The 21,735-nt window shown below is 45.3% G+C and overlaps 1 protein-coding gene across 9 annotated transcripts in view; it reads left to right on the top strand.

Annotated features, from left to right (window-relative positions):
- Positions 1–21,222, top strand: part of LOC137418169 (BTB/POZ domain-containing protein KCTD3-like) — a 94,087-nt gene extending 72,865 nt beyond the window's left edge. For all 9 annotated transcript variants that reach the window (XM_078786345.1, XM_078786343.1, XM_078786344.1 and 6 more), the window contains 5 exons: positions 3,333–3,488; positions 3,681–3,777; positions 3,942–4,126; positions 7,809–7,947; positions 18,483–21,222. In XM_078786345.1, the coding sequence (XP_078642471.1) occupies positions 3,333–3,488; positions 3,681–3,777; positions 3,942–4,126; positions 7,809–7,947; positions 18,483–19,344 (1,439 nt within the window). In that variant the 3' untranslated portion in view covers positions 19,345–21,222. The remainder of the gene's footprint in view (positions 1–3,332; positions 3,489–3,680; positions 3,778–3,941; positions 4,127–7,808; positions 7,948–18,482) is intronic.
- The last annotated feature ends 513 nt before the right edge of the window (positions 21,223–21,735 follow it).

Genomic DNA, 21,735 nt, shown 5'->3' with positions numbered 1-21,735 from the left:
GAAGGCTAGTCAACCAACGACTGGTTCAAGCAGCCTATCGTGCCAGGCGTCCCCTGAGAAAGCCACGCCTGACCAGACAACACCACCAGCGCCGATTGCAGTGGGCCAGAGAGCACCGTCAATGGCATCCAGGACACTGGAATCACGTGATCTTCAGTGACGAGTCTAGATTTCTGGTATATCGTCAAGATGGCCGTGTCCGAGTGCGCAGACAAGTGCATGAAGCCTACAACAAAGATTGTATAGTGCCAAGAGTCTAAGCTGGAGGTGGTGGGGTGACCGTTTGGGCTGCTTTTCATGCAGGGGGCAAAACTGACCTGGTTGTTCTGAATGGAAACCTGAACCAGTTCAAGTAAAGGGCCATTCTGGAAGAAACATTGCTTCCATTTGCTCGTGCAGCCTTTCGAGGAAACTTTGTCTTCCAAGATGACAATGCACGGCCTCATCGTGCTCGCATGATCCAACACTTTCTTGCTGACCGTGGTGTAGAGCATATGGAGTGGCCTGCCATGTCCCCGGATATGAATCCGATAGAGAACTTGTGGGCAGAATTGACGCGTCAAATCGACAACTTGGACCAGCAGCCTGCCTCTGTGTGTGAATTGCAGCAGGCTATTGTCACTGCATGGCAAGCGATTCCTGTCCAAACCTTGGCAAATCTCGTGAACAGCATGCCTCAACGTGTACGTGCTCTCCTGAATGCTCGTGGGGGTTACACGAAGTACTGAACTGTAATTTTACTGTCCGTAATCCCAGTCGTAATTTAACTTTTGTTTAAAAATTTTTTGGCGAATGTGCAAAATAAAGAGATACTTCTGGAAAACGTACAGAAGTTTAACACAGTACTGTCCATGAATTGAGTTCGATATCAGTTTACATCACTTTCAAGGATCAATTTATTTGTTTCGAAATGTCAAATGTGGTTTTTGTTTCTTTTAAAGGTCACATTAACAAAATCTAGAATAATTTCAACATAATTCCAATGAACTTTTGGTTCTAAGACATCTTGAAAAGTAAGTTCACCCCCACAAAAAAAATATTCCATATTAAATGCGAAGTCTGTATATGTGTGTATATATATATATATATATATATATATATATATATATATATATATATATATATATATATATATATATATATATATATATATATATATATATATGGCTAACCCCCACTCTAGCAGGGAAAATGGCCTTTAAAATGCATGTTGTTGTTGTTGTTGTGTATATACATACATACATACATACGTACATACACACACACACATAACATACATATAAATGTAACACAAATGCCAAATAGAACGGCACTCTTCGATGTCACGACGTCGACTGATATGCCTCCGCCCACATTATTACATCATTATAATACTTGTATCAAGTTCGATTTAAATCTATTCAGCTGTGCCCAAGTTCACATTTTCACCTGGCATGACCTTTGACCTATTGACCCCAAAATTTAATCGGTTGTGTGGTTTACATACCTGTACCAAGTTTTACATGTGTGTGTGGTTCATGTTTACATCATTATACATACCTGTACCAAGTTTTAATTTAAATCCCTTCAGCTGTTCACAAGTTCTCACATTTTTACCTGACATGACCTCTGCCCTTTGGCCATTGACCTCGGGACCCCCAAAATCTAATCGGTTAATATTTACATCATTATACATATCTGTACCAAGTTTGAATTAGAACCCTTTAGCCATTCTCAAGTTATCGATCTATTACAGACTTTGACCTTTAACATTTTACGTTTTGAACCCAAAATCGAATCAATTAATTTTTACTTCATTATACATACCTGTACCAAGTTTGAATTAGATCACTTCAGCCATTCTCGAGTTATAGACCTATTACGGACTTTGACCTTTGACCCCAAAATCTAATCACTTAATCCTTACAACATTATGCAAACCTGTACCTAGTTTGAATTGGATCACTTCAGCTGTTCTCAAGTTATAGACCTATTGCAGACATTGACCTTTGACCTATTGACCCCAAAATCTAATCAGTTCACCTTTACATCATTCTACATAAGTTTACCAAATTTGGTCAGAATCCCATTACTGGTTCACAAGTTATCGTGGTAAAAACAATTTTTTTTACCTAACATGACATTTGACCTTTGGCCTCATGACCATCATTTTACATACCTGCACCAAATTTGATTAAGATCCCTTTGGCCGTTCTCAAGTTATCACGGTAACGAAAACCTATCATGGACGGACAGACAGACAGACAGACAGATAGCCGGACGGACAACCTGAAAACGTAATGCCTCCGGCGACTTCGTTGGCGGAGGCATAAAAATCCACAATATATTTACAATTCACCATAATTAAGGAAGCATCCTTACTTACTAAAAATGCAATGTTTCTTTCTTGCCGAATATTTATCTGCAGGAGGTGATGTGAATATTATTCTTGTTCTCCACCATTATATCACTTTCCTAAAAAAAGGTTGTGCAGTTTCTAAGGCTCATTAAAGAGCAGTCACACACAAATCGTGCACTCACATAGACAGACAGCAAAGAACACAGTGGAACAAAGAACACAGAACACATCAGACAACACATCTGTTGACATTTGGGGAATTGACTTCCTGGAACACACTGGGTACCCGGCAATGCCATCCAATGGCGGCGCTTTTCTCTCCGCTGTGAGCAGAGTAATTTTAGAGAGAAATCTCCGTCCCCAAGGGATTGCAACTCGTCCTGCTGAAGGTGAACCAAGGAAGCAGTCCATACCAATTTATTTTTGATACCTTTGTTACGACTCGGCCAGGGATGGAATCAAACCGCTGACCTCCCAGACTCAGAGCAGATGCTCTAACCACAATACCACAGCCTGGTGAATTGTTCCTCCAGAGGAACACATTTTTATTTGGTGTCCTTGGTTTCTTCATGGATTATGTTTTGTCATGCCAGCAACTCGTACAGGTTTTTTCAATTTCAGGAATATAATAAAAGCTGTATAAATGTAAATTTTAATTGGTACTCTCCGTGACATTCTCTGCACCATCCAGATAGTCTTGAAAAAGATGGCTGGCTGACGTGTGTGTGTGTGTGTGTGTGTGTGTGTGTGTGTGTGTGTGTGTGTGTGTGTGTGTGTGTGTGTGTGTGTGTGTGTGTGTGTGTGTGTGTGTGTGTGTGTGTGTGTGTGTGTGTGTGTGTGTGTGTGTGTGTGTGTGTGTGTGTGTGTGCATATGCATATGCGCACGTTCGTTCCTGTTTTCTAATTGATGTTATTTCTGTCTTCTCTCTGTCCACCTGTGTTACCATGATCTCCACCTTGCGTGGACTACATGATCAATATATGGGGCATTTAGTCTGCGCTGACAACAACCACGTCCGTACTTGGACGGTGACCCGTTTTCGTGGCATGATCTCCACCCAGCCAGGGTCCACTCCACTTGCCTCGTTTAAGATCCTTGCATTGGAAGAGGGTGGCAGTACGGGAAGCTATTCTGCTGGCAATGACATTGGTGAGTAAATAACCCCTTAATTGCTCATTTTCCTATTGTGATGTTCGATTCTTCTGAATGTATCATGAACGTGTGGTCGTGGAATTGCCCCAATACTGGAAAGGATGGTCTTAAGAATTCTCAGTTTTTCAATGTCAAATACTAGCACAGGTACTCGCATGTAAGGTTAAGAAGACATCTTGCACTGTGTAGGCCCATTTGGTGAACGTGACGACCAGCAGGTGTTCATTCAAAAAGTGGTTCCTGTTACAGAGCAGCTCTTAGTGCGTCTCTCCTCCACAGGCCGTCGGTGAGCAAAGTCAAACATATCAACAGCATATCTTATTATGTCAAAGGGCTTTTGTATTGAAGTATTTTGATGAATTACAACTCATTTGGCCTTCTAATATACATTTTTCTACTTATTTTTGTATAACCACTCCATCTCTAAAACCTCACTCCTTACTGTTGCAGCATTTGTGAGATCCGCTCGGTGGACGGGACAACTATCAGCAGCTTTACAGTGCACGAGTGTGAGGGTTCGAGTCGCATGGGCTCACGGCCCCGTCGCTGCCTCTTTACAGGCCACGCCAATGGTTCGGTGCAGATGTGGGACCTCACCACAGCCATGGAACATGCGGGTCGTACTGAGGAAACAGGTGGGCCGTAGTTTTGGTGCTGCTGTGCAGCCTGGCATCAATTTATATTTGAGTCAAATAGAATGGTACTGTAGGTTAGGCCTAATGAGACTTTCACATCCCAATAACAAGATACGATTTATTAATGCCACAGTTTTGTAATTGTTAACATTTGCTCTTGGATTAAAACATTAGTCCATCCAAATGATACAGCCTGTATTTGATAGGTTGGTGGGTGGAGGTGGATTTCAATATTTAGTACAGACGACCTTTCGAAAATACTTTACCAATATATATTAAGGGTGGACCGTGAGGTGGACACGTGGTCAAATCATCCACTCAAACGATCACCATTCTCGCTATGGATTGTCCTCAGAGACTGGACGCTGTCTGCCGGAAAACCCAAACAGATCTTTGTTTCATTTTCAGACATACAGAACCTCCAACGAGATCTGCCACATGCGATGATTTCCCCATTTAGAAAAGAATTTGGGGCCAAGCAATTTACCGAGTGATGGGAAGCATACTGCAATTTTGACCCTGCTAACGAGGTTTACGCCAAATTTCCAATGGACGTGAGTGTACCTCACGCTGTGGTTAATTGCCAAATTGCAATCCATGCACCAGGCTGATACTCCAGCTGTAAGAAACAAGGTGGATAAATTATCAAAAGCAAGCTATGGACAACAAGAAGAGCTGGCACACATATCAATAATTATTTAACATTTTATATATGCCACGATATCTCGACAGCTTACTTGTTGACTTACATATTCACTCCACGAGGATTCAAACAGAACAAGATCATAAGACAAGGAATGAGAGAACCTGATATCCACACAATGCCTATGTGGGGTTGGCAGTGCTGGGACGAGGGGAGGGACGGTAAGTCCTTGGTGGGAAAGACTTGTCTGACCACGTGGCATCTGGGCTTCGTAGCCTCTCGGCGCACGAGCTTATCTGGCGTCGTTGAGTCCTGTATTCTCCCGGGTCTACCTCGTCCACTCGCTGAGCTTCATGGGACGTCTCTTGTTCAACTTTCCCACCTCTGAGTTGCTCTATGCTCACTCGGTGCCATTTCTGCCGAACTCTCCCAACAAACACGACTAACTACTTGGTGCCGACTGCTCGTTCTGTCCCCACCCCTCAACTTTTCTTACCTTGTGACTATGCGTTGATTGGTTCGCCGGCCAGCCTCTCGGAGCCTTTCGCCACGGCTGCAGTTGTGAGTGGTTCCGCGTGGGTCTGGTGGTTAGCAGTGTGGAAGCGAAACTTGTCCTCTGCTCAAGTTAGACGAAAAACAGCGTTTAGTGAAAACATTCATTTATTTATAAATTCACATTTGCAAACAGGTTGTTCACATTAGCTACGGAGGAATGCGTCACAGATTACAAACACATTCACTGTCGACTCTCCACTCTCCAGGCGGTCTGGTTTAATACTAATTCCAAGATGGGTGGGGGGAAGTACATGGGGATAGTTTCGCAAATCTCAAAAATAATCGACAGAAAACACATTTCAGATAAAGGAGTTCTGCAACCAATAGGGAGTCTGTTTCTTCAAACAGGGAGGCACCCGTGTGTAGTATTCACATCTTCTTTTGCTGGATTGGCATTCTTCCAGCTTGTAGAGAATACAAAACGACCTCTTTTGAAGATGAGGACCCAGATGTGGAGAGAGGGAGGGGGTGATCTATGGCGGTGCAATGCGACCTGCCTTTTATCTTCAATTCTTTCTTCACATGTGCTGTAGAACTCCAGATACTGGTGAGATGAGGTGTTGAGTAGGTCTCCAGAGTAGAGGTGCTTGTTTAAGCAATGTTCATAAACACCGTCGGGTTGGATAGAAATGTATTACTTATTGGAGAAGAAAACTAGGCTTGATAAGCACATAGACATACAAAGTTTAGCAGAGTTCCATAGAACAGTTCACTTTGGTTACAGGACAGAATTACACAGCATAACACAGAGCAGGCAAGTCTTCTTCTAAAGTTTCTCTTCCAGATCTCTCTCTTTTATAAGGGCAAAGTCCTTTGAAATTTTCTCAGGAGAGCAAGTGGGTTTTCCAGGCATTCTGGTCCCACATCTGGTTCTGCTTATGCACGCTATGAGAACCCATAAGTATGCCTTGAAATGTAAAGATAACAGATGTGTTTCAGAAAAGTCATCCCCTGAGCAACATTATTTCTTTAGAATATTTGGCAGTGATTTCACCGTCAAAGTTTGGATGAATGTACTTCTGATTTCACTTATAAAGGAAGATACATACATTGGATACATCTGATAAGTATTTGCTGAGAGCACAGTTTTTTTCATTGGCACAATCCAAGAGTGCATTCCCACATGTGTCTATTCAAACCGTGGTTCACAGTACAATCATTATTTCTGTGATTTAACTGAAGAAGAGAATACAACAGAATTGTAATTAACTAATTTGATTTAATTAAGTAGAAGCTATACTTCCACACATGCTTCAACTATCTTTCTTCACATGCAGCTTGCAAAAAAAACATTTTAAGACAAGTCCTTGGTGGGAAAGTTCCATGTAAATCCACTATGAAAACGTTAATTTGAACATTTTACCCTAGATGCTTTGCAACTAACATGGCTCAGCACATTGGATGGTAAATTTTCCCTCCATAGCAGCACAGCTGCAGTTCTTAGCTTCGCTCACTATCGCAAATCGTTTCTTTTGCCATCCTCGGAGGAGGGAGGGATTCGCTGGGTCTTACGCTACCGAGGAGACAAACATTTTGAATAGACATAAACATAAACAAACATAAACATTTTGTTACCTAGGAGGCATGCTGAATGGAGAAGGTGGATCAGACTCGGCAACGGTTGCTCGAGTGAGATGTGCATGGAAGACGTTTCTGGAACTGAGTGGCGTGCTGACGAGGAGGGGAGTGTCGTTGAAGCTGAAGGGAAAGGTGTATGCTGCATGTGTGAGAAGTGTTATGATTTATGGGAGCGAGACATGGGTAATGAACGTAGAGCAGCAACGAAGGTTGGAAAGGGTGGAAATGCGAATGGTTCGGTGGATGTGCGGAGTGTCGTTGAGAGAGAGGAAGACAAATGATGAATTGCGAAAGATGATGGGAATAGAGCCTGTGATTGATGCTGTGAAGAGGAACAGGTTGAGATGGTTTGGTCATGTGTTGAGGAAGGATGAAAGTGACTGGTTGAGAAGAGTGATGGAAATGAATGTAGAAGGATGGAGAGGACAGGGAAGACCGAGAAAGACTTAGCTATATATGGTCGAAGAAGAAATGCAGGCAAGGGGGTTAACAAGGGGAGATGCAGAAAATAGGGCAAAATGGAGAAGATTGTCATGGGGCCCACAAGGCTAACCCCCGCTCTTGCAGGGAAAATGGCCTTTAAATGCCTGTTGTGTCTGTTGTTACGGAGCTGGGTAAATGCAGTTCCCTTTAAACAAGCGTACAGGCAGATTACATCGGGAACAATTTCTAAGATTAATGAGAGGGAACGGTGGGGCGGCCTGGAGACACATTACCGTGGGTTAGGGTTAGAAACCACACACTTGTGCTAAACATGTATTAATGTGATAACTAGTCTAGTTTACACCTGTTACTCCCTATACACATTCCTGCAACAATATTTTGGTGTAACCTGGTTTGTCTAATGTAGCAATTTCAGAGATGTATATTTGGATGTGAGTATAGTTCAAGTTTTGTAATGTGCAGAGACCGGAAGCCCTACTGAGGTGGAGCTTTTGAGGCTGTTGGATCAGTGTGACCTGAGTGCATCTCGTTGTGTGACACCAAACATGAGTCCTGCATCATCACTGTTGCAAGCTGCACGGCTGCGTGCCTCAACAAACAGGTCCTTCACCCCCTCTTCTCATCAATTGTACTGTCTCTTCATGATCTTCACCTCTTCGCTTTATCTCGTACAATATGTTCATTTGAATAATCAGCTACTCAGTGGAGGACTTTGCGTGCATATCGATATGGAATGGCAGATTTCTATTCAAATATTGTACCAGGAAAATCACCCAACACTGGGGAAAAGTGAGAACCAAACTGACACAAGACCATTCCTTGATGGTTGAATGGAACATTTTGACTCTCCTTAGTTCTGTCATAGTGTAAATTTAATATACTTTTCTATGTAGACATCTTCAAGTAACATACCAAAGATAGCTGGTTCTTTTTTCCCAACAAAAACCAAAGATCCCTTTTCCCAACAATGCTTTTTTTACGAGTTACCTTCCATCTCTTCTCTTGCAAAAAAAGTCCCCCTTGCTCTTTTGATCAGAGCACCTACAATCACCCTAACATCTAACAGCTCGGTTAGAGAGAGAGAGAGAGAGGGTGTGTGTGTGTGTGTGTGTGTGTGTGTGTGTGTGTGTGTGTGTGTGTGTGTGTGTGTGTGTGTGTGTGTGTGTGTGTGTGTGTGTGTGTGTGTGTGTGTGTCCATTTTTCTCAGATGGCTGAATGAATCTTCATCAAACTTTGAGGTTCATCAGTGCTAGGGAGTGTTTTAGAAAAAAATATATATATTTAAAAGTTGCATTTTTGGGATATATTTTTCTTTTAAGTTTGTGGAAGTGTGTATGGACCTCATTCCTTTGTGGGTGTAAGAAAGTGTTTTAGGCCCCCTCAAAAAAATTAGACCAGGCCAACGCCGGGTACCCTTGCTTGTACCTGTAATGTCAGGTACAAGCAAGCAAGGGTTAAGGGGGGAGGGGGAAGAGGGGGGGATGGGGAGGGTGAGGGATGGGAGGGGGGAGGGAGGGAGGGGGAGGGGAAGGGGGGGGACCCGGCAGAAGTACCCGGCATTGCTGGGCGGGGGAGGGGAGGGGAAGGGGGAGGGGAGGGGAATGGGGGGGGGAGGGGAGGGGGAAAAGGGAGGGGGAGGGGGTAGGGCAGAGGGGGTGTGGGGGAGGGGAAAGGGAGGGGGAGGGGGGAGGGGGAAAGGGAGGGGGAGGGGGGAGGGGGAAAATTGAGGGGGAGGGGGGAAAAGGGAGGGGGAGGGGAAAAATGGGGGGGAGGGGGAGGGGGGAGGGGTAGGGTGGAGGGGGAAGGGAAGGGGGGATGGAGGGGGGAAGGGGGAGGGAAGGGGATGGCCAGTCAACAATGACGTTGCAGTTCTCATGGTCGGAGAGCAGCACAACAATCGGACATAGTCCTGCATATTCGCAACAGCACGAAGCGGATTTTGGAGACTCACCGATCCTGTGACGTCCTCCAGTACCGGCGTTGCCGGGCGGGGGAAGGGAGACCCGTACATTCCCAACCCGTACATTCGCCCTCTCGACTCAAGCTCACTCGGACAAAAGCCTCGCACAAATTACACCGTGAAGGCCCAATGGTCATGTCTATGCCACAAATCACGGGCGCACTGAATTGAAAATATATAGAACGCTCATACTCCGTGAAAAGTGAAGCCACCGTGTCGCCATCTTGGTCAGCACGACTCGACCAACTCGCTTCGCGGATCTCGTTTTGTGCGGCAATAAACTGCTCCAATCGGTTACGGAAGGGTTGTGGAAAGACATTTCACAGCTGTTTCAAAGACATTTAATTCATATCGCACAAAATCGATACAAAACACGATCGCATAAAAGGTGAAAAAACGTGTGGCGTGTGACGGGATGTAACATCACGTGATCGCTCTGAGCGAATCAGTCTGGCGGCGGGAATGGAACATCACGTGATCGCTCTGAGCGAATCAGCGAGCTGCTCTGGAACCGGCTGAGATTAGCGGGTACTTCGCTGAAATGCGCTGAGGTAAATATGAATAAAAAATATGGATCGTCAAATATTTTGAGTTCGGCCATGTTCGTCCCAGGCTCAATGGCCATGTCTATGTCAAATATCAAGCACGTAAGCCTCTCCGTTTAGGAGTCTATCGGTAACATTACACACACACACACACACACACACACACACACACACACACACACACAAACTGTGTTTTATATATATATATTTTACTATGTGTATTTAATTAATTCGAACACGTTACTGTTTACCAAGGAACTTCATTTGGGCCAAATTAATGGCGGCAAATGGACACGGGAGCAGATAGTTGAAATGCGTTTCTTACCTTTTAAGGGTTTATTTACAAAGTAAACAGGGAAGAGGGTAATAAGATGCTATAATAAGTAATAAGATGTAATAAGATGCTAAACAAAAACAGAACAAACCATGCGAGTCAAATGGGCTATTCAAACGATGGAGTATTCAAACTTATCTATATATTATGGAGCAAGTGTTTGTATGTATGTCTGCTCTTCACCCATTGGTTGGACTGCTGACCTGACTCCACGCACAAATGTAACCTGAAATACTTAATCTAAAGTACCCAGAGGACCCAAAAGACCACCCCCCTACTCAACACCCAGAGGACCTACAAGACAGCGAAGACCCAGAGGACCCAAAAGACCCCGAGGACCCTAAATAACCCATGGACCCTAAATACCCCCAAAAGACCCAAAGGACCCAGGGGAACTAAAATACCCCAAAGATTAAAAATACAGAAAAGACCCAATGGAACCCAAAGACCCCGAAGACCCTAAAGACCAAAAAGTCCCCGAAGACCTAAAATACCCCAAAGACTGAAAATATTCCGAAGACCCTAAAGACCCTGAATACCCAAAATACCCCAAAGACTGAAAAGACCCAATGGACCCCAAAGACCCAAAATACCATGAAGACCTAAAAGACCCCAAGACTGAAAATATTCCAAAGACCCTTCAACCCCTAAAGACCCTGAAGACACAAAATACCCCAAATACCTAAAAGACTGAAATAACCCAATGGACCCCAAAGACCCAAAATACCATGAAGACCTAAAAGACCCCGAAGACCTAAAAGACCCCAAGACTGAAAAAATCCCAAAGACCCTTAATACCCCAAAGACCTAAGAGAACCTGAAGACCAATGAGAACCAAAAGACCCTGAAGACCCCGAAGACCCTTAAAAACCCAAAAGGTCGAAAAGACCCAAAATACTCTGAAGACCCAAAATATCGCAAAGACTGAAAAGACCCAAAGATCCTTAGTCCCAAAACACTCCAAAGAATGAAAAGACCCCAAAGACTGAAAAGACTCTGAAGACCCAAAATACCATCAAGACCCAAAAGACCCTTAAAAGGGAACCCAAACACAATTTCTTTGTCTGAAAAACCATTGGCAATCATTTATCATGGTCTAATTTGAAGGGAATATTTTTTTATTTGCCAATCACAAAGTACCGAAAAAACCCGAGACTGTCGATTTTTGAGATTGCCAGTGACGTCACACTCACCATGATCCTGCCAGCGACGGTATATAGAGAAATGGTGCATTGCGAGCTTGGATTCTGATACTGATTGGGGATGATGGAAGAGGCGGGGGTGGGGGAGGGGCGTGTGGGGTTGTCATGGGGTGGGGTATTGTTAGCTCGGGTGACGGTTGACGGGGGGTTGTGAGGGGATGGTGGAGTGGGTAAGCGGTGTGGGGTGGTCATGGGTATTGTTAAGACCCTGAATGATGGTTGATGATGGTTGATGGGGGATTTTGAGGGGTGGTGGTGTGGGGTTATTATGGGTATTGTTAGGTAGGGTAACCTGAAATGAAATGAAATGAGGTAGGGTGATGCTTGATGGGGGATTGTGAGGGGAGGGGAAAGAGGGGGGTGTGGGTTGGTTGTGGGTATTGTTAGCTCGGGTGACATTTGATGGGTTTTTTTCTGGAAAATTGAGATGCCTCAAAAATCAAGGATACCGAATTTGAACAGAAATCATCAAGAGCAATATTACCAAAGGAAATCGGCAGGAAATCCAAGTCAAAGTAGTTGTGTCAGCAGAAAATATTCGATGGCAGAAAAATGTGTTTCACGCTTGGAACAAGATCGCCATAGGGCGGGTACTCTGCTATTACTTCCAATGAATAAATGAATATGAATGATCGTTTCAAGGCCATTTTCCCCGCTAGAGCAGGGGTTAGCCTTGCGGGTCCCATGACAATAATGGTTCCCTGTGTGAGGCAGTTTTTATGGCCGGATGCCCTGCCTGGCGCCAACCCTTAGTCGCCTCTTACGATGCGCAGGGATATGGTGTACCTATTCTAAACTGGGGCACACACCGGGATCATTCATCCCAGCAAGCTGGTACTCAATTTGCCGACCTCGGAAGGATGACAGGCTCAGTCAACCCCCCTGGTGTTAATTTAGCGATCGACCGGGATTCGAACCCAGGATCCTAGGATCCCAAGCCGGCACCTTGAACTATAATATAAATATAATAGGAAGAACTCTGCGCATGCGCAAGATTGGAGGTCTCGTCTCTTCAAAGCTGTCCATGCACGCTCTCTTTCGAAGTTAAGTAACTTTTCACAATTGTGTTTTTGTCGAAACTGGTCTTGTATGTACCTATTGGGGTGTCTTTAATAGTATTCTTGGCGTTGGTTTTTTGTACCTGTGTACAGAATCGTCGGTCTTTCTCATCGTGTATTCTGAGGCCTAAGTGTAGTACTAGGCTACTGTGTCCAACCTTGGCTTTAGGCTTTGTTTTTGTCTCAGCGGTTCTCCGATCACGCTGAAATTTTTTTCCGGTCTCTGTTTTCACGGTCTTTTCATCCCATACTTCCTTGTTTTAAAATCTCAAAAAAAAAAAAAAAAACCCAAAAACATTTCCTTCCGTTTTTATTCGTTTATTCGTTCTTAGTTGTTCGTTCGTTCATTCTTCGACCACGCTGTTTGTGATCACGTTGTTAAAAAATGTCTCATCTGAACCCTGAAGACCTGTATTCTGTCATTTTCTATAACACCTTTTTCTTCTTCTTCTATAAAAGGATGCCTTCGACTTGCTCACCAAATCCATTCATTCCAAAAAAAAATTCCATCTCTTATAGTGCATCTTTCATTCATTCCCTAAACTCTCCAGCACTCCATCCTCCCTCCAGCGTCCTCAAACGTATTTTTGACTCGAATGTCTCAAGAAACTCATTTTGCAATAAATGTTCGTTTCCCATTAATCGTACATTTTTCAAAATCCCATCACCCCAAAATCCCATTTCCCATCACCCCTCCCCTCTAAATCTACCCCCTTGCCCATCCCCTCCAAACCATCCCCATCACCCATCTCTTTCAAATCTTCCCCCTTGCCCCTCCCCTCCAAATCTTCCCAATCACCCATTCCTTTCAAATCTCCCCCCACACCCCTCCCCTCCGAGACTCTCCCTCGCTCCTCCCCTCCTAGACTCCCCTCTCACCCCTCCCCCTCAAAGCGTCCTCCCCGCTTCTTCCCCCTTCCAACTTTCACCTTCATCTCCCTCAACCTTCTGCCTCGCTCTTCCCCCTCGTCAAATAACACCTCACTGCGCCTCTCCCAATCACCATCAAACCTTTCGTCTGCCCCATCCTTCCCTTTCTCCGAGCTATTCTGTAATCTCTGACACACCTTCAACAGCTCTCCCTACTTCTTCCTCCTCTTCCACATCTTACCCTACCGCTCCCCCCCCCTGTTCTGTATCCGATGCTCCCCCTTCCTCTTCCTTAACAGTATGGACCTCAAACATCCGGGGCCTTCGCTCAAACATGTCTGATCTCTCCATACAGGTTGCTTCTGACAAACCAGACGTGATCTGCTTAACAGAAACTTTCCTCCTTCATGATGTCTCTGATTCCTTGGTATCTCTCCCAGGTTACTCCCTACTCCGGTATGATAGACCTGAGCCTCGTCCTGGAGGTGGGGTTGCTATCTTTATAAAAAACTCTCTTCCTCACTCGCCCTGCACTGCCCTCTCTCCACCTCACCCCCAGGAATACCTTTGGCTACGGCTTCCCCTTCGCTCCCACCTTTTGTTCATATGTGTGTTGTACCGTCCACCAAACAGTGATGACTCCATCTACATCTCGCTGTCTGAGAATATGGACCAACTTCTATCTACCCATCCCAACTCTCTCTTCCTCATATGTGGTGATTTCAACTGTCACCATGCCAGTTGGCTGGGTGTGGGTACCTCTCTCACCAGCCATGGCTCTTCAGCAAAGGACTTCTGTGACTCACTGGGACTGACACAAACTGTCAATTTCCCGACCCGGATTTCAGTCAACGGAGCATCTTCTCTTCTGGACTTGGTTATGACTAACTTCCCTGAAAATGTCTGCTGCTCTTCTTCTGCTCCAATCGGCTCTTCTGATCATGTGCTTGTTAAAGTGGACATCTCTCTGACCATTCTCAGAGAGCCTCCTCAGCGTCGACGAGTCTGGCATTTCACTAAGGCCAACTGGCACGGTCTTCAAGCAGCCATCAATCATCTGGACTGGTCTCCCATCTCTACTGCCTCTGACATAAATTCTTCCTGGGAATTCTTCCAAAGCAAACTGCTCTCTCTCATGCACAGATTTATCCCATCTCGTCTTCTGTTGTCATACCCTTCCTCCCGTCCATGGTACACGGAATCTTGTGGTGAGGCTATTGCCCAGAAACAACTTGCTTTCGTCTCCTGGAAAGCAAATCCAACGGAAGGAAATCTCATTTCCTTTCACAAAGCCCGAAACAAGTGTGTGTCCACCCTCAGGAGAGCCAGGAAACAATATCTCTCCGTTCTCAGGACCGAACTCTCTTATCTGTCTCCCTCTTCCAAATCCTGGTGGCGTCTGGTCAAATCTGTTTCTGGTGTTTGTTCCCCCACCATCCCCTCCCTCACCTCAAATGGCCACACGGCTGACTCCGCATGTGAAAAAGCTGAATGCCTCAACTCTGTGTTTGCCTCTAAATCTTGTGTCCCAAACCCATCCCTCTCTGTACCCACCATACCCAGTCGTACCCAGCTGCTCCTGGACTCTGTGTCCTTTCCTCCTGACAAGGTGGAAAAGTTTCTGTCAACCCTCGACTCGGATTCTGCAACTGGACCCGACGGCATCAGCCCACGGGTCCTAAAATCCTGTTCTTCCGCTCTTTCACTCCCTCTCTCTGTTCTCTTCACCCTCTCTTTTGCTCAAGGTCATCTTCCATCTGCTTGGAAATCTGCCAACATCACCGCTTTGCACAAACAAGGTGCAAAAACAGATCCCAGCAACTACAGACCAATCAGCCTTCTCCCAATTATCAGCAAAGTCATGGAATCCATCATTGCTTCAGATATGAAATCTTTCCTCTTCTCCAATGGCTTGATCTCTGATCATCAATTTGGTTTCAGACCTGGACGCTCTACTCTGGACATGCTGCTTCTGCTTTCTCAACAATGGATGGAGGTCCTCAATGCCAAACAGGAAATTAGAGCAGTCTCCCTTGACATATCACGTGCCTTCGATACGGTCTGGCACCCCGCTCTGCTCACCAAACTCTCCTCTTTTGGTATCCATGGAAATCTCCACGCATGGCTGGCGGACTTCCTCTCTAGTCGTAGTCAACGTGTGGCCCTGAATGGGTTTCTCTCATCTCCTCTTCCTGTTCAGGCTGGAGTTCCACAAGGCAGTGTTCTAGGCCCTGTCCTTTTTCTGGTCTTCATCAATGATCTCTCTGACTCTCTTGAAAATCCTCTGTATCTCTTTGCTGATGACTCTACTCTCTGTCGCTCCATTCTTCATCCCTCAGATCGGCAGTCTGCTGCCTCCTCACTCTCTGCAGACCTGGACAAAATCACAGACTGGGCAAACAAGTGGAACATGTCTTTCAATCCTGACAAATCTCACACTCTTACGATGTCTCTCCGAAAAGACCGACTGGACAACCCTCCCATCCACTTTCTGAATAATCCTCTCCAAGAAGTTCTGTCACTCAAGCTTTTGGGTCTCACTATCTGCCATGATCTTTCCTGGGAAAACCACATTTCAAATCTGGCCTCCAAAGCCAGTCGCCGACTGGGCATCCTCCGTCGTGCGAAGTCCTTCCTTGGCACACCTGAGCTCCTCACCACATACAAGGCTTTCATCCGCAGCTCAATGGAATACTGCTCTCCCCTCTGGGCTGGTGCTCCTGCCTCACACCTAGCTCGTCTTCACGCTGTTGAAACCAAAGCATTCAGAATCATTGGAATCTCCCGCGATGAAGCGAACTCCAAGGGCCTCTCACTCACTCACCGCAGGCAGGTTGGTGGTCTTTCCATCTTCTACCGACTCCTCTCTGGCCTTGCCCCCCCAGCTCTCTCTGGGCTCTGTCCCGCAAATATTCCTACAGGTCGCACAAGATCTGCCTGCAACCCTCTTATGGTCAAACTGCCAAAATCAAGACTCTCTGCTCACCTTCACTCCTTCATTCCTCTTTTCTCCCGCCTCTGGAACAAACTTCCTCACTCTCTTCAATCCCACTCCACCCTCCAGGTCTTTAAAACAGCTGTTCACCACCATCTCTTATCTTCCCCCATCCAAAACCTTGATCTTTTCTACCCCCGCTAATTTCACCCCAATTCCACTTTTTTGAAATACCAACTTCTGTCCTGGAAGTCATTGGTGTCCTTGTGTTTTATACTTCTCCCTCCACCCCCCACCCCCTTCCCATGCCTCCTCCCCCCAAGCCCTCTCCCTTCCACACATCTCCCTGCTCTCAAATGTTGTGTTTGTGTGCTTCACCTTCTCTCCCCATCTTGTTTTCCGCTCCCGCTTTTTATATATTTTGTTTGTCTGGTTGATTTGTTTGTGAAGTAAATGTTAGCTCTTTCACGAGCCTCGATTCAGTATACAAAAAAAACAAACAAAAAAAAAAAAACCCTAACCGCTAAGCCAACACCAGGCTAAGCCAACTTCCAATGATTGGTAATAAAACAATTCCTAACCCACTAGAAGCCACAGATCACACACATGCAACAAAACAATTATAGGCAAGACGTCTCTTATCTGGTGCGTAGGGTTAAACGCAAGGCTCAAAATAGATCACTTCAGGGACCAGGTGTGGGACGATTCCGAAGCCAACACGATCACAATGCAGATGGTGCTTGGTGTAGAATGCCAGCGATGATCCACCTCCTCCACCAGGCCACCTGACCTCTTTTTATTTTAAACGAGGCCTCCTGGGGGTGCCTTTGGTCCTTTTCCTCCACCAACACGAGGTGAACCCAGCTGGGGTCAATCAAAGCCAAAGCCAGACCTGGTCCACTCCAACAGTTTTTGCCTGTCCTTTCACACGAGTCTTTCTGCGATCAACCTCAACAACGAGGCCTCTTCTTCTTTGTCACTCGGTCTTTCCAGATACCCGCCCTTCCTCAAGCGAGGTCTCTCTCAATCTCCTTGTGTTGGGTGAAGTTCTCTGCTCCGGCCATCCCGCCCGCGGGGGCGGTGCCTATAAAAAATAACTTGAAGACTTGAGGATGGCACTTCTGTCTCCACGGCACATTATGCCACCATGCCTGACACACACTGGCCAGACAGATTGTGATGGCCAGACAGATGTGTGTGTCTCTCATGAGAGGTTCTCACCCATTAGTCCCACTTACCGCATGAGGTGTTCATGCCTACATACAGTATAATAAGGTCTACCCTGTCTAAAAATTACATACACTGCCTCCTTACCGTCACGTGTCACAAACGACTTAACCTGACAGTTCCCTGTTACATGTCAATCTTACAGCTACTCGAAACACACAGACCATACTACACTTACCACGGTCTAACTGGATTCCCCCTTCCATGTAACAGTATCTTTGGTGTACTGACTAGTCAACTAATCGATTAATTGTCTAATTTTTCGATTCATCACTCAATTAATTTTCAAAAAGTTACAGATTCGGATGAAACGGTGGTGGTTTAGGTATGTTCTTTGCCGATTGATTGAGAAATTAATTATTTTACAAAATCACTATTTATTTATTTTAATTACACAATTAATTGTACACCGCTCACTCCCAATTCCATCTCCATGTGCTTCACGGCGGCATCGCCAGGTGCAGAAGGCACCCCGGCAATGTCGCGCACTGGAGGATGTTATTTATTTATTTGGCAAGGCGGCGGTGTACTTTGAATGTAGTTCTACTTGTATTTTAATTAATTTACTCTGAAAATTATCCACTAAATTTTTTTTTGTCATGAACGTATTCTCCCCTTAATACATCGTCACTGGCATTTTGCGACGTGTGGTGAGGCACTCCCCCACGCTCCTCCTCTCTAACCCCTCCCCCTTCCTTGCTCCCACCCTCTTGCTCGCTCGCCCCCTCCTTCCTCACTTTTCCCCCTTCTCGCTCGCCCCTTCCTCGCTCCTCCATTCCCCCTCCCTCCTCCTCTCTCTCTTCTGCCATCTCTCTCCCTCCTCTTTCTTTCTCTCCCCCTCCCCCTCCTTCTCATCGTATTCCTTGCAGGGAAGCAGCGGGTGTTATTTGCTCGTATCTAAAATGTAGTACATGGTTCGTAATCGCATGATAAATTATTTTTCATTTAAAAGCATAATCATAAAGTACAGGTGTCTAAGCCTTGATTTCTGTCTCTTACTTACAGCCTGCAATTCCAGGTGACTGATGGTTCGCGTGAGCCTTGCTTTGCGGTTGTTGGTAATGGCAGTCCATCTTCTTCCGGGCTACGTGCGTATCGTGACAGTCCTCTGTCATCACGTGCACGCCGAGCTGAAAGCTTCCATGGCATACGTGACACAGAGCTTCCGCCACCATTGCCCCCTCCCATACAAATGGGCAGCACTGGTTCAGGTCAGAGCTGCCTTGGCCCTTGTGCACGGCAGAATCCTTGTTGTACTCTGATGCGGGATGGATCGACTCGGCACAGCTATGGTGAGCCCGGCTGCAGTAGTATCGGGGTTGGTAGCAGGGTGACGGCAGAAGCAGGAGTTGGTCCTGACTCTTCCTCATGGTCGATGCGATGTCCGGATGGTGGTGAAGCACCTCGTAGTAAAAGAGGAAAGTCCGCCAATGCTATTTCACAAGATGTACAGAGCCACTTGTCCAAGCAAGATGGACCACAAGGACATCGGCACGTGCATGGGGAAGTGGTGGACATTGGACCACGAGGAGCAGCAACTTGTGAGGAAAGCTTAGGGCGTGGTGTGGGTGAAGGACTTCGCCGGCGAGCAGATGTCGAGGATGCAGAATATAGATGTGAACATGGTGCACGACGAAAAGGCCCCTTTGACAGTGTGTTGTTGCGAAGGAAGATGGCGCCTCCCACCGCTGTGTCACCCCCACCTCCAACCTCCCCATCTATGCCAAGCACCTCATCTATTCCTCCACCGCTCCTGCCCATTGGTGTCATGTCAAGCCGTGCTATTGACTTAGGAACATTGCAAGGGTCTCTGCAGCAATCATTGCCACGTTCAAAAGAGCCAGCGTGTCATGAATACACCGTGTGACATGCTTTTTGCGGTCCATGAAGAGGGCTTCCTACTAGAGCGGATGCAGTAGTTTGGTTTCATATAATCTGATTGAGGGCTGCGGAATTGATGTAGCACAGAAGCAGTTTCATTTTCACTGCATTCCAGTTGCAAATGTCCCATGGGAGAATGAATGATTCAAAGGGTTTATATTCTGTCTTTGAAATCTATTTGAGTTTTTTTTTTTAAACGTCAAGTTTTGCATCATAGTCACCGTGGGTCTTTTTAACATTGAGGCAAGGAATGTATTTGCTGATTATTTTGTATGGTCAAGAAATGAAGAGCTTGGCTTTAAGCATAGTGAATTTATATTGATAAGTAATGTTGGCTATGAAAGGAAAGTTGGAAATATGGGGAAAAGGACATCCTTGTTTACACCCTTGCATATAGGTGTGCAATTATTGATATGAGTTGTCCATTTCCTGACTATTTTACCAGGTTCATCGGATAACATCCGAAGTTTTGGGTCCACAGATTGGGTACCTGCGTGTATGTTGATTATTTATGGATGATGACGTAAAATTGGAAGTGAATCGGTGTAGCTTGGCACTGGTCTCCAATACCATATTTGATTTTCCTTTTGTGAACTACTGCTCCAAGCTGTCTGCGCCGAGTGCTGCCTCGTATCGTGTGCATGTCGGTGTCAGCTCTGCAGCGATGATTTTAAAGCTTGTTGCGGTGAGATCTTAGTTTTTTGCTTTTGCTAGGTTTCCCTTGCAGCAAACTGTGCTTTGTAGCAATGCAGTATGTGTGCTGACTACTGTGTATCAGTTGGTGCTGTGCTCTTCTGAAGCCTGACCTCAAAAAGTGAAAATGCTTAGGAAAAAATAAATAAAATAACTGCTCAAGTTCTCTCAAAGGAAATACATGTTATCTACTGGGCAGCATTCCGTAAAGCAGTGTTTTATTACAAAGCAACGTGGATAAGGCACTATCAGTGGTAAGGCTACGTCATCCTTTGTCGATGCAACCGTCGAATTGCTATTTCATCAAGGTATCAAGTCTAAAATTAAAACATTACAACGCTGCAAATGTGCGGTACTCTAACCCACAAGATCTCAAAGCTTGTGCTTGGACGTCGATAAACATACAATTTTGCCCGATTAATTTTTTGGGCACAGCCACGCTTACTGATACTTGGAAATCCATCTGCTGTGGCTTTGACTTTGTAGAGCAGGCCATGTGTGGCCACGAGCAGACTGATGCAGACCATCCCAACCAACTTATTAGGACGGCATAACATCAATTATTGTTTGTGCATTGTAAAAATGGGAACCCTCAAATTTCCTACAAAGGGGGATGTTTGTGACTCGCTATCAACGGAGAGTTTAGGTAATTAATACAGGTCTGATGCTAGTTTATCACATAATGCTGCTCAATAAGTAAACTTTGCTACAGGTCTAAATTTTGGCCGAGTGACATAAATCTCGAATGTACTCGTATATTTCCAGCATTGCACTGTTATTTAAACTTCCCACTCCCTTGCCCCCACTCCCAAAAGCACCATTTCGAGCAACATCAATCGATGCATTGCTGCGTGCATTTCTCTGTCATTCTTTATCGTCACATCAGGTTCACATTTTTAAGCTGTATTATTTAGCAAGTTTCTCAACTCCAGTGAGCTTTTGCAATCGTGTTGGACCTACGGCACTATGGTGTGATCAAGGCATGCATACATCGTGGTCGTGCGGTTTTTGGGTTGGTGTAACTACATTCCACAAGCACTTTTTTCATAAAGCAATTTCACCATTTTATCGTGACGTTTTTGGTGTAATATAGCTGCCTCAAAATAATAAACAGTACGGACAGTCTGTTCATTTGTTAGCCATGGGCCGATAATAAAAAGAGTTGATGTTGTGTGTGTTCTCCATTTTATATATATATATATATATATATATATATATATATATATATATATATATATATATATATATTGTTACAGACGCGGTTTTGGATGTTAGTTTACCGAGCGGTTTGGTATGACCGCGTCTGCACAGTTTACCCGATTCCACTCGAACGTTGGCCAAATCGCGCTATGCTAAATCAATTAAGGAAAGGACACAACAGCTGGGTTAAATGACACGACACCAGGGGTACAGTTCTCAAGACCTCCGGAGGAGGTTATAATATGGGATATGCGGAACGTTTAGATTACAAGGACAAGAGGGACAGCATAGGAAGGTGGGCACTTAATCACGGTCTTATAGTAGCCCCGACAGACCACAGATAAACAGGACAAAACTGACTCACACAGGGATTGATGGCAAGGAAGGGCAGGTAGTCGATGGTCAGCACAAGGTGCACCTTGGCTCAGGGACAGGATAGCGCGGTCCAAAAGATGCAGGGAGGTCTCTCAGCGCTCGGAGGTGG

The sequence above is a fragment of the Myxine glutinosa genome, chromosome 11 (assembly GCF_964187855.1).
Source record: "Myxine glutinosa chromosome 11, kmMyxGlut1.1, whole genome shotgun sequence".
NCBI lineage: Eukaryota > Metazoa > Chordata > Myxini > Myxiniformes > Myxinidae > Myxine > Myxine glutinosa.
This window is presented reverse-complemented; position numbering and strand designations above follow the sequence as displayed.